This window comes from Schistosoma mansoni, chromosome 1 (assembly GCF_000237925.1).
Source record: "Schistosoma mansoni strain Puerto Rico chromosome 1, complete genome".
Taxonomy (NCBI): Eukaryota; Metazoa; Platyhelminthes; class Trematoda; order Strigeidida; family Schistosomatidae; genus Schistosoma; species Schistosoma mansoni.
The window spans coordinates 9,251,998-9,266,064 of NC_031495.1; the positions used below are offsets into that span (position 1 = coordinate 9,251,998).

The 14,067-nt window shown below is 33.0% G+C and overlaps 1 protein-coding gene across 2 annotated transcripts; it reads right to left on the reverse strand.

Annotated features, from left to right (window-relative positions):
• Positions 1-1,962: 1,962 nt before the first annotated feature.
• On the reverse strand, positions 1,963-11,620 carry Smp_003110.1 (Nadrin-like protein; the record flags this gene model as incomplete). Of its 2 annotated transcripts, XM_018793173.1 has the most annotated exons (6): positions 1,963-2,479; positions 6,356-6,385; positions 7,604-7,834; positions 8,503-8,613; positions 10,043-10,284; positions 11,476-11,620. In XM_018793173.1, the coding sequence occupies 5 exons, from the start codon at positions 11,618-11,620 to the stop codon at positions 6,377-6,379; spliced, it is 738 nt and encodes a 245-aa protein (XP_018647712.1). In that variant the 3' UTR covers positions 1,963-2,479; positions 6,356-6,376. The 2 variants fall into 2 exon arrangements, with proteins under 2 accessions (XP_018647712.1, XP_018647711.1); XM_018793172.1 differs by lacking the exon at positions 6,356-6,385.
• Positions 11,621-14,067: the final 2,447 nt, after the last annotated feature.

Sequence of the window (14,067 nt, forward strand, 5' to 3'; positions counted from 1 at the left end):
GTTAACCAATGTTTCTATGTTTTGAATGGTTTTCTAACTAACATTAGTCTTGTAAGCAAAGATGGATAGTGGATAGCAGTGGAATCCAAGATACGTGTTTCGTCCTATTTGGGACTCGTCAGTTGGATGTACCTGCATCTCAGAGTTGATGTTTACTCTGGGACTCGAACCCAGTGCCTTTCGCTTCAAACGCGATCGCGTTATCCTAAACATCAATGGGAAGATTCAAACAAACAATACTTAATGAATTGAAACTTCACACCATTGCACAAGCAAGTGGCTATCAGGACTCAACAGCAGAGTTATAAATATCCATTAACTATAACCTTTCGGAGCCCTGATTGAGAAATAGTAAAATTCACTTCTTAAATCAAACATTTATCGTCAAAATGTATTTTAAGCGAAACGGACTAATGTAATTTTGAATTGACCGGCATTCTTGAAATACACTCCATGTATAAATATTCACGAATAATATACATCAAAGCTAGTTGCACCATCTTGCCGCCTTACCTGATTCAAATCACCTTGAACATCACAGTAAAACTTAAAAAACATTTCAGTAACAACAGGTCACAATTATTGCATATATTAATAAATTGAATTAAAAGTTAAATCTCATCATAGTTAATTTACTTCAACTTGAGAATTAATGAACGCATGACTATTTCAGAAATGGAACAAACATCACTAGTATTGAATAGTAGTCACATCATCATAAACCAACTAATTAAAATATCAGTTATTAATAATTACAATCAGTAGATTGAATATATCATGATGGTTGCAAGAGCTTTGAACACTTAGCTTCATTCTATGTATGATCATGAAATGGATGATATTGGAAAGTTTTAATCTCCAACAAAACGACTACTATTTATATTCTAGTGTTTATTGATTCATAAACTTATCCCAGTTCACGATGAAAACTAACTTACAAGTTGAATAAATTCCGTTAACCCCCTAAAAATACTATGAAGCGACCTCTAAGGCATCTTTCTTTCCTATTTACCGTAAATCTTTATATCCAAATATTAAAACAACAAACAAATCCATTGAAAAGAAATGTCAACATTTTTTATAACTAAACTGTTGTTTTTTAATTGAATAAGGGGGGAAAGGGTAAAAGCATTACAATAAACCTTACAAATATTTGTAAATTGAAAGCAATATAACCCAATACTGACACATATGTAAAATGTGTTACGTTTTCATGCCAACGTACATGCAAATCAAATCAAAGATTCTCAGGTATTTCTGTCCATAATAATTTAACAGGTAAATATAAACACATTGTATATCTAAATTAAATGATCAGAATATAAACTGAAGGAACAGGAAACGATGGTAGGTAACAATGACAATTGAAATACTAGAAACTAATACCAACTAGTGTCAATGTTGTATACTGAAGGTTTTCAATGTGTTTACTTCTTTCTGTATGTATGGTATGTATGTTTTCACTAACTAAATAGACAGTTTACATAATTTATTAGCAAAAGAAAGATAGTTTAACTAACAAAGAGTTTCATTTGATCATTTCTTTTCCTTTTTTTTCTAGACGAAATGTGAATCTAAAGTCTAGTTTAGTATAGAAATAAAAAATAAGCCATTAATGTTTACATCTATTTTCACTTGACTTTTATCAGAGGAAACAATCATACTCTTTATTTCTTTTGATATAGTAAGAAGAATGTAAGCACATACACAAACATAACAGAACAGAATAATAATTGAATAGGGTATATATATGAATGTGAACTATACTAAATGAATGGTTGATTGATTGTTTGAATACTTTCATCTCTAAGATATAAATAAATATAAACTTTGAATAAATTAAGTTAGAATCCATTGAATGTCATGAACAAACAATGTAACATTTCGTTTCGTTCTGTTGACGGATGGAGAAAAGGTAATTGGCGGGAAAAAAGTGAACCGTAAACGATAAATTGAGTGAATATGCATGCAATATATTGTCTAGTTGTTGTTCAGTGAGTGTAGTTGAATGTAAACTATCTTGTTTTGTAATGAATTTAGCATTTTTTGTATTTTTTTTTAGTGGATTCATGTCATGTTATGTACTTTAGCGAATTCACCCGGTTACAGCATTGATGATAATAGTAATAATAATAACGATAGTTTTCAAAAGGGGAAGACATACATGAAGCCAAATGCAAGTGTTGAGAATATGTTTAGTTTTGCCTGTTTGTAAAAGCTTAATGATTGATTAGAGTAAAATGAAACTGAAGATTAGTGTAATCTGGGATTACAATGTTAGAATTCTTTCGAAACCAATATAAATATTTAATTGATTATGGGTAAGCACTGATGATTCACTAGTATGTTTTGTTCTGTTCTGTTTTATTTTATTATTTTGTGTTTGTCACAAAATGAATTAAAGTTGAATAGTGAAGTCTGCGCTGACGGCATCAGAATAAGCCATTTGAGTAGGTGAAGGATCAGAGAATTGCATCATCTGAAAAAAATTAAACATCAGTTTAAGTGATAATTATATTCATTTAGAGAGAATAGAAAAAATGTATCTGGCAGTGGAATCCAACATGCGTGGTTAGTTATGTCTGATACATGACGTCTGGATTTACTTGCGTCCTCCAGCTTGATAATCACCCCAGGATTCGAAATAAATACCCTTCAAATTAACCTTCCAACGCATTATAAGCTAAGCTACTAAATTACGGTAACCAATGATTTGTTCAATGGGCATGAATTTTAATTCAATTTATAATGGTTTAGATTATCTCGTTGTCAACATTTAGACTGAATTTTGATTATTCTTCGTTGGCATATGTGCATCCTTTGCGAATTGTCTTGATAAAGCCATAACTTTCGTCAGGGACTTCATTACTAACCATATTTCAATTAATCCATATAAACCTATGAAGTATTAGGTACATTAAGACAATTCAAACAGGATGTACATATTCCTGGTATGATTGATCAAAATCCAATTAAACTGTCAACAACAAGTTAGTAGTCTGAACCTTTAAAAATTAAACTCAAACCATGGTAATTACAAAAATGATTTATCACGATTAAATTATGTTAACCTTCAACGTATGTATACTCACATCTAATGTCTGATTAGAAGTCAATCATATAAAGTTGTTAGTGATAACTTTACAAGTGAATAAATTTATTTGATTAAAAGGACTATGGCTTTTCTCCTTATTACTAAAGATAGATTTTAAGGAACTGACCATAAAAATGTTTTTAAAAAAATAAAGTGATTAATTTAAGTATTATTAAAATATGCGCTCAGTATACATTCAGTCAGTCAGTCAGTCAGCTACAACGTAGGACCAGGCACAGATATGCATCGGTTCAAGTTGCCATATCTCATTAGCACAACAAAATGAAATGAACACCGAATTCATAGTAGTTAATTTAGTGATGGTAATATATAAAAGAAAGGTTGTATATAAGGATATAGTACAAGAAGAAAGACAGATATGAAGTAATTTTATTCTCAATGTTTAAGTGCAGATAATCAGTGTATACACCTACGCCATCGTGATCGATTCTGAGCTATGTCACCCAGAGTCTCCAACCATTGGTTACGATAGTCATGCGGACCCTAACCAAGTAGTCTGTATTCCATTATTGCTCAATTATATAAAGAGATAACATTCTGAAAAACAAATTATCGCTGGCTATAAACATGTTCGAATTTCAATCTGAACTAAGGATAGAGTGAGTACTAATACATTCTTTTTTTCCAAAAAAAAGTGTAGTCATCGTACAAACTATCAGCCTTTATAACCATTCCTAAATAATAATAATAATAATAATCAATTACACCATTTTGAAAAGTACAATTATTACTAGATAATAAGTTTGAGGAGTGCAAAGAGGGAAATTGTTATAAATTGTGCATTAATCCGGCGGCTAATAGGAATGATAAATTTAAACTACAGTTGTTTTAATGTTATTACTATTCTTTTTAATCTTCATAGTCATACTATCAAATTTTATTTTTGGAGATAAACAAAACAAAAAAATCATAGTCGTTGTTATGTCAACCAAATAAACAATCTCTACAAACTGTTATTACTAATATATGGATTCAATTCTGAAATTCAATGAATTTTATTAAGAACTTTGAGCATTATTCATGCTGGTTTCTGACGTGAGATCCTAAAACTCCTAGTGACTTATTATCAAAATTATTTCTAGTTTGATTAGAATCTTCTAACAAACCCCTTCTGATCTATAATCATATGCTCACTAGTGACTGACTGTAAGGAATGTTTCCTTGAGTTCTAGTGGGAAGCAGTGACCAGTGGAGTTCAACCACGTCTGTTGTAGAGATATCAACTCGCTGAAGACAATTGAGAACGGTTGCTCAACTTCGTGGATCAGTTGAAGTTAGACATTAACACCGTTGGATGCCGGCTCAGTGGTCTAAAGGTTAAATGCTCCGGCGCGAAGCTGGTAGGTCCTGGGTTCGAATCTCGCGGGTACGGGATCGTGGATGCGCACTGCTGAGGAGGACGAAACGGCTGTCCAGTGCTTCTAGGTTTCGCATGGTGGTCTAGCTTCAATTGACTCATGATTTCAACTATGAAAACATCCATAAAAAGCCGACTAATTAAAACTGAATTAGCTATCTTTCTTGATATTCAAAAAGGTGTCATGAAACATCAATAAATAATCATTCATCATGGCTTATATTAATCATATTTCGACAATGACTTTAGGACTATGACAAAATCATTGATGTAAATAAGTCTGAAGTTGTGTTAAATGTACTTTAATCCATCCATGTGTATGTTTTGAAGCATTATATACCTCAATTCCGTAACGAGTTCAATAAAAACAACTTACTGTACAGTTGATTATTCTTGATACAGAAAAGAACATTGTGACTCTAAATAACTTTTAATGTACCGTCAGCTATACGACATGATAGTTATTCTTAACAACAAAAATCTTTTGTACTTCATTAATTGGAGATTCACTTTCTTTATCCGCAGCTGTTTTTGATAGAGTGAAACAATACTTAACCAAGTGTTGTTTCTCAATCATTTCGAGTCAGGTAACCGATTGCTGAATAAATGCTCACTTCCGTTTACTTTTGGTTCGCTCCACTGCTTACTGTAATTGTAGTGGATGAGAATTCAGGTGGAGAAAACTAGTTTACTATTCAATGCAAAATTACAGAGTGTCTTCGTAAAATATGAAAACCATACAATAAATACATTATTTGCACATCTTCCTTCAGTTGTTTTTTTACATGCTTCGTGATTCTTTCAATCACGCCGTTATTACAATTGATCTCTGTTTACTTTCCGTTCTCTTCAATTCACTCTAGTCAATATTCTGCTGATAGACATTCCACTTGTGATTGCTTCTACATACTACTCATATCTGTCAGTGTAAGTAGGATGCGCTAGATAACAAGTTATTGTTTGTGTATTGAATGGGTTGAACTCCGTAAAAAAAGTGGTTAATTGGCTCTTCTGTTAAAAAGTAGCTACCATTTTTGTCTGCAAATAAACTTTCGATTATTTTTTATTTAAATGAAGCGAAGAATATTCTATTTTCAAAGATGGACATCACCTCCGAAACTGTTGAAAACTAAAGGATACTGAGTAATCGTTTCATCCTTGTTTTAGATTTCACATCAGTGTACACTTAATCATCTAATGATTAAACTTTACTAAAATTCTAATTGAGTCACAAAAGATTACCTTTAGATTGGATAATTTGCATAGGTAGATATGTTATTAAAACAACAATTGTTGAATGCATCTATTTGATATTATCTCGACTTATATTAATTAAGTAGTAATGACCACCAATAAACGACAATAATAGTTACAAATAATAGCAAATAGCTATGATGAAAATGTCCAAATCTACAATATTCAGATGAACAAGCATAAACAAGCACACATACATACACACACACATAGAAGGATCTACACATATGAAAGATGAAAATGGATGAATGTACACCTATGAAAAAAGTCTAATTATTCTATAGAAAAATATAGATTCATGCGAGTTGATGAAGTTGATCGTTGAGGATGATACGAATGACATCAGAAGTGTGAAATATGAAAGAAATCACTTTATACTGCTTATCATACACATGCAATGAAAACTATTGAAGTATACATGTACAGATGATCAGTGTAAAACTAATGGAGAAATATATAAAGGTCAAGGATACACACAAATAAGAAGGATAAAGTAATACATGATGTTAGTTTACAAACTACTTAAAATGACTTTTCGCTAAATGATACTACCAATCAGCGAAACTAACTATGAATAAATTTAGAAAATCTACTGTTATAGATAAATGCATCTATTTTAAGTAACTTACTGTGTTGACAAAACCTATGAATTAGTCTGACTTGATTGATACAAGAAAATTGTATGTAAGTTGATCAATAAAGTTCATTGTAAATTAATGTATATCATTGACAGATCACAGAATTTATGTACTCACCATCAGGTCAAACTGTTTATACAACCGATAGTTATACTAAAATGCTGCCTAAACCAAGTTAAATAGAATAGTATTGGAACCTAGAACATAATGATCGAAAGTCGAATGTTTTTTAGCGATTAGACCACTGGTTCAGCTTTTAAGTAGTAGTAATGTAGTGAACGAGAATACAAGTGGGGACAAGCAAATGTATTCTGATACAACATTACAGAATATCTTGGTAAATTTTGAGAACTATACTTCAATTGCAAAATATCCATCAGTTGTCTCAGACTTTGTTGTTCTTGCGTTTCCATACCAATCACTCTCTATTCTCGTTCTCTTCTCTTCTATTTTCTTAACCTTCTGCTGCCAGGCATACTACTCTCCATTGGTAATACATACTACTTATATCCGTCGATATCAGTAGCACCCATCACAGCAGTAGTTTTCATCTTATTTTTATAGATTTTTAAAAAACTATAAACTTCACATTCCAAAATAATAAAAACGTAGATCTCGATTAGTTTTCGTGTATATCTTGTTGATTATACTATGATCAATAAATTCTGTTATTAAGTAGAATGAAAGCTCACTATTAAAATAATACGAAAAGCAATGACCCAACCGTTTAATCAATAAACAGGAAGTGTGCAAACTTATTCCGCCCGAAAATAGCTATCTTAGTGTCATAATTTTTATTCGGCGCTTGTTCTTAGCATATACATCTAGCTAGTTTATGTAAATAAATAAGAGGCATAATTGTAGACTGTAGCGGAAATTTCATCTGAAGCCTAGGATGGATTTAGTGTTATTTATTCATATTTAGTTCTCAGAGGTGACTCGATAATAATAATTTAAGAGATTTTTGGCAACCGGTAAATTATCAAAAACGAGCTGGTTTTGATTAGATCACTACTGAAAACGAGGATGTACTGGAAAACTGTTTCTCCCCAGTAGTATATATTAGCGATCACACATTACAGGACACCGAACACAGGACATTCATTTGATGATTTAAATTATGAACATTCTACCATCCCCACAAATTCTAATGAACCAACATCTGCATTTATAGTTACCAAACAGACAACATTTATAAGCAGGAGAAAGTGAGTAAACACCACTAATATAATAACTTACAGAATTCACAATCGGTGGTGACATTAACGGCGTTGATGGCGGTGGAGGCAATGTCACATTTTGAGCAGCAGGCGCCATAGATGGTGGTGGCGGTGGTGGTGGTGGTGTCGGCTGAGCAGATGGTGGAACATTCCGTGGTGATTCAACTGGTGTTTGTGTTTGTCCAGGTGGACTAATTGTTAATGGCTGTAACATTTGTATAGGCGGTGAAGGCTGGTCCGGACGTTGATTCTGTAAAAGAAGAAATCAGTCTTACAGTCTCAATCTTACAGGAGCTTGGTAACAGCTTGGATAGCTCAGTCGTAAGCTGCTCTGACTGTGAAACTGGTTGACAATAAATCGCATCCTCCAGAAACTATCAGTTCTGTCAAGATCAGTCTCAAAAGCACGAAGCCTATGCGAAGCAGGGTTTCCTGCTAACTAAATCCAAACACTACCATACAAACTATCTACTTATTCATTGTATTTTCGTTTACCAATCTTCTACAGTTTGTCAACGGGCTAGTCGAGTGATCAATAAGTACATTGTTCTCTAGAGACCAAGAATTATGAGCAAGATGTTACACTTATGAGTAAGCTATACTGAAGTTATCATTTATTAAGTGTCATTTAGAAAGTGAATGTTTCTATTGTGCATTGTCAGTTAGTTTAATATCAGACTGCAGTGATTAGACCAGTCGTCCCTCTTTTGCGAAAATTGATAACTAAAATATAAATACATATACAATATAATGTAATTTTTATTCAAGTATTTAACTAGTAAATGACCATAGTACAGTGTAATTTTTAATCTCTCTGCTTGCTTACAACAGAAGTACGTAAAAGTCTACAAATCAAACTGGATAAAGTTTATTTTTAACGCTTAATCAGTGGTTGTGTTAGACCAAATAAACACTTACAGGTGATGCATTCAACCTGACCACTGTTGTATTCGGCTGTTGCTGATGTGGTGGTGGTGGTATTGGAGCTTGAAATTGAGGCCGAGGTGTTGGTTTTTGCATTGCTGGCGGCTAAAATACATGAGGAAAGTGTTTAAATTAGTATACGAACATAGTTATTTCTTCAACTCGAAAGCTTATATTATTTATCACGTGTTGTGAACAAAGGCTGTTATTTCTTTTGTTATATCGGTGATCAGAAACACATTTCCTAGATGGGTTGTTTTGCGTCCCATGCGATTATGCTGTAACGACAAGAAAAAGTCCTATAAACTGTCTCTCTCTCTCGCGCTAGTCGAATTATCGATCACTTCACCTATATTGCCAGTGGGGTTAATAACCTCCTGTCTACCAGTTGGCACATCGACCAATCAACAACAAGTAAGACTCTAAAGATTTTCGTTCCTCAAGCTCTGTTTAACCTAATAGCTTATCAGAAGACGAAATGGACAGCAGATCAGTTCTTCGTTGTAATTAATTTATTCATGGCTGAAAATCTATACAGTAATATGACTACAATAATCAGACAACATAGAAACATAATTAGGGAAATACGATGCGTGTAAAACCTAGTTATGTGATACAAAACCATAGTTTTCAGTTTTGGGTCGTGGATGTTTGTCGAATTTTATGGAAACTATAAACCAATCAATTTTAGACCACAACTGAAAACCTCGTATGGGACTTCTCAGCAGTGCATATCCACGGCTGTGCATGGGGTATTTGAACCTAGCACCTTTGGTCTAGCCTGCGAACGTTTGGCCTCTAGCCCACTGAGCTGGGATCAATTGGCGTTAACGTTTGACTTCAACCAATCCGCGATGTCGCGCTCATATCTTCCGTTGCCTAGGAAGAACCATCTGTCCAGTGCTTCCAAGTTTTCGATATTAGTCTAACATTGTTCCGTTCATGATTTCCATGGAAACCATAGTTATAGGGGAATAATTACTTAGTGATTAATCTGGAATAATAAAATATATGACAATGATATATGAGTCAAACAAAAGCTTTTAAATAGGAGAACATAAAAGCACAACAGTTTAAGCATCTAATAATTATACAATGAAATATCAGTAATAATTCTTCCTATAATAGACTTTAAAGTCATACTTCTTCACTGTTCGTGCTAATAGACTGACAATCCTACATGAGTGGAATTCTAAAATGCATCAGTTTACAAAAACTTGTCAGAAGACACGAATATGTGTTCGCTTGAAACTAGTGTGTAAACTTTTGGAGTCATTACTAGGAGAAAGGTAAGTGTATTTTTATTGTAACCGTGCTACGGCACACTTCAAGTTGAGAAAAGAAGTACAAACAGCTCTTATGGGTTAAAACTAAGCATGTAAATGGGATATTTGATGGAATAACGACCATTTGTCATTGAAAGATTATAATTAACTGTTAAACATTAACTAACTCAGTAGGTCAATAGTAGTAATATCTCAAAAATACATATGTATTCAGAATGTTAGATTATCATCAATAAAAGCCCATTTACTTGGAAATTTTGTTGTTGATGTTGTTGTGCCTGATACTGTTGTGTATTTGGTGCTGTTGTTTGTTTTTGATATTGAACATTATTCGGTTGAATATTTTGCGGTTGAGACTGTGGAGGTGGTGGTGTTCTTGGTGGTACACTAGAACGTCTATTAGTACGTAATTGTGATTGAACACGTGAATAGAGATTTTCTGTTTCTTCAACATCTACACCAGCAGCAGACCGACCACGATTTTCAAGTTCTTAGAAAAATAGATGCATGAAAAATTTCGAGCAACTTTTCTAATTAACTAACATTACCAGGTGAAAATTGAAAAGGAAATAAGAAGCATAGGACAGATATTTCAAGTTGGTTTGGAAACTTTCCACCTGTAAGTACTAGCGAAGATCTTTAAATCTTATGGTGCTACTCAGATAATATAACTTAATGTATTGAAGTTAAACAAATTAAAAACCCAAAGTTTAAAAAATTTCCATATTGTGAATTAGAACAACATAGATAAGCGAATAATATTGTTTTCAAGTAGATCCTCATCGGATTTACTCTAATACATGGTAATGTTTATATGTATATACGAAATTATTAAATTTCTCGTGAATATAAAGACTTGGATTGTTATCTCGAATCCCTAAAGCTTCTGCTATGTGCAGGAGACGAGATCGAGTCTCGTAAGGAAACCTAGTAGGAATATGATACATTACTTTGAATAACCTATTTCTATCTACTACATAATCGCTATCGATCAAGTTTGGTAGAACAGCGCTGTGTAGTGTTTTGACGATACCCTTTCCTAACCATAAAGGAAGTGTTCACTAACTCTTTGGCTCAGTTGTCTTCTTGTGCATCCAATACAGCTTTCGCTACAGGAGGAGCCGAATTCGTAGATACACACAGATGTTTTAATAACTGAGTCGATCTGAGCTAGATGATCATTGAAAACCTGAAAGCACTGGACGGTTGTCTCGTCCTAGTTTGAAACTCTTCAGCAGTGCGCATCCACGATCCCGCATGCGGGACACGCAGATGCAGCAGAACCAGGTAACTAATCCTTTAGTTGAGGAATCACCACAGTTCGGGTTATAAACAATAAACAGAAGTTAGCTGCACTAAACATTATACATATTTTCAACTAAAAAACTCCCTCATAATCCAGCATGAATATTTATAACTTAATTTGGAAAACATTAATTCTCACTAGATTTAAAAATAGACAATTGGAGAGAATACTTGCATCAATTTACTGACTCTTTGGGAAGTTAAATATATCCCTGTCACGATAACAGAGCATTGAAAACGTTCCTAGATTTGTCATATCATCCAAATATAATGCTTATACATTTCTAGTTTGAAGATTGTAACTATGCAAGCATAATAAAAATGAATAATGTATAAACATAAAGTAAACATAACAGATGGTAACACTTGAACTCACCTCGTTCTAAACGTCGTAAATCAAGTGCTTGAGCCTTTGGTTTACGAAAAGCTGATGAAAGTTCATCGCTACATTTTACCTTTTTCAATTGTGCAAGTTTTTTGAATGGATTTTCTACAACATTATGAACATTAAAATTAAACATTTTATTCAAATACAATGTTGATGTGTCAGAAATTATTGAAATAAAAATTGTACAGTATTGAGAGACATGATTCATCAGTCAGAAGCCTAGTTATAATTTCTCTACCCCGCGAACGTCTAGCGTTCTAAGCTTTGACTAATTCTACACTTTGACTGGTTAGACTAACCTTGAGTTGAGTCGAGACTAAACGGTTTAAAACGTGTTCCAATGAGTTCGAATAAGAGAACAAAGCAGTCAAGATTTTACTATCAAATTTCAACTACTCAGTAAATCTCTTTCAAAAACTTATTACTTTATATACATGACTTATGAGACCTCAATACACCTCGAATTGGAAACCATACTTTGCAGACAATCACGCTATAACAGAACGGAACAATAATTAAAGGATAATGAAACTTATTTCCATAGTTAATAAATTCAATGGTAACATACAATCCAGTGAATGTAGAAATACAATAAATCACCTATCTAATAACGATATAACTAAAATGTAGACAATAAAAATCCTTAAGATAGTTCGGAAAGTCCTGATGTCTTCAAAAATTGGCTTGCTATAACCCATTTTATAATTTCTCAATCTTAAACGGATTGTAAGCATACACTTTTATACTACGTAACTGACGTAACGGAAAAATTAGATACTTGAATTTATATAGAATAGATGGAATGTGTCTTGCAGTGGGATTCATGACTCGCGTTTCGTCCTATTTGAGACTCACCAGCCAAATGCATCTACATTCCATAGTTGATTAAATTTTATTCAAAATATCAACAACGGGATCATTCAAACGACTGAAATCAAATTAATATACTTGGATTGTAATTGGATTGGGTCGTAATTACAGAATGGCAGTTGTATTATCCTCTCCGAGCATTGATAACTTCTCATAGGTCATCTATATAGCATCAGTGACCTGATAATCGATGACATGTTAATAAGGAGATAAAAGCTGAGAACACCGCTTAGAGAGTATTGGTCTAAAATGCAGTTCTCCTACCTTCGCTCACCCAATAAACAGAAGCGAACACAGCATAAAAATCATATTACGATGAACAAACTCACTAAAACATACCTAGATTTATTAAAGTGACATTCATTGGTAATCATAGAGTCAGTATAATGGGATTACGTATTTTTTTTGCAGTTTTTTTCATCCAAACCTCATAGAAACCATAAAGACCAAAAGTAATATTTATGTCCTGCAAGAGTCGACAGTTGATTTTCAACTGTATTATTGATCTTAATAAACTAATTATTTTACTTCTCCTTTGATTATTATAACAGATCCAAACCTTTTCTTGTCTCTTGAATAACATTGTTTATCAGCCAGTTTCTTTTTTATTTTACATAGAAGTTATAAGCTGCTTTGTTTTAGACTAACAACTCGATTTACTTATCTGACAAAGGTTTTCCTGGCAGGATTATTGCTTGTTTCACAGTTCTATGAAAGACACTTCACCTTGGATATGTAGAGTAATAATGTGACCAAACTATGATGCTTAGCTAAAAAGTAGGTTACTTAAACGTATTTTTATTTCACTTCATATTAATTGAAAATAGTCGACAGGTAGCTTTGAGATTTCATGTTTTGTGGTGCTTGGTACTGATCAGAGACAAATAATTGCAATTTTCAAAGAGCTGAGTTTACTTGTGGGATTTAAGTACACGTATCTCCGTGGCATATTCAGAAAAGACGTCTCCTTACAGAATTCCTGTCCTCACGATTGTTAATAATAGTACGTATTTAAAGCAACTAGTCCCTTTGATAAATTTCGATAATGTTATAAGAAGACGAAGATTATCAGAACTATGTGATATGGTAGCGCAATACATTTCGAACAATCTGATCACACATATACTTGTTAAGAACATTTATATATAAAAATAAAAGGTCAACTAGATTGGAAATAGGGGTAAGAATACACAAGGATAATAATGATAAAATAATGTGGAAACCATTCGAAACCTAATCACTCTGGATAATAAGCACATATTACCAGGGTAGGTTTAAGGAGAGAACAAACTGTTTTTGAATACACAAAGGGGGTTTGAATTTTCGTATGGCTGAGGCTTCAATAAACCTTAGTATACGCCCTTTTACACTTTTATACAACAGCACAAAAGCCAAGTTAAGATCAATCCAATGACCTGTTTCGATTATATGTTTGTCAATAGAGGATGATGGATGTTTATCCTCTACTCTTATTAGGTCATTCGATTCTATTTGTTTCTGCAACCATTTTTGTACATATTCACCCACCCTAATTTTCAGATCACGATTGCACCTCCCTATGTATATCACATAGTTCTGATAATCTTCGTCTTCTTAGTACATTATCGAAATAGTAAGTATCTCTCAATATATTTCATTCAATAAAATGTTATTAGTACAAAAAATCATTTTCGTACAAAAGATAAACTGAATTACACCAGAAAACTAACA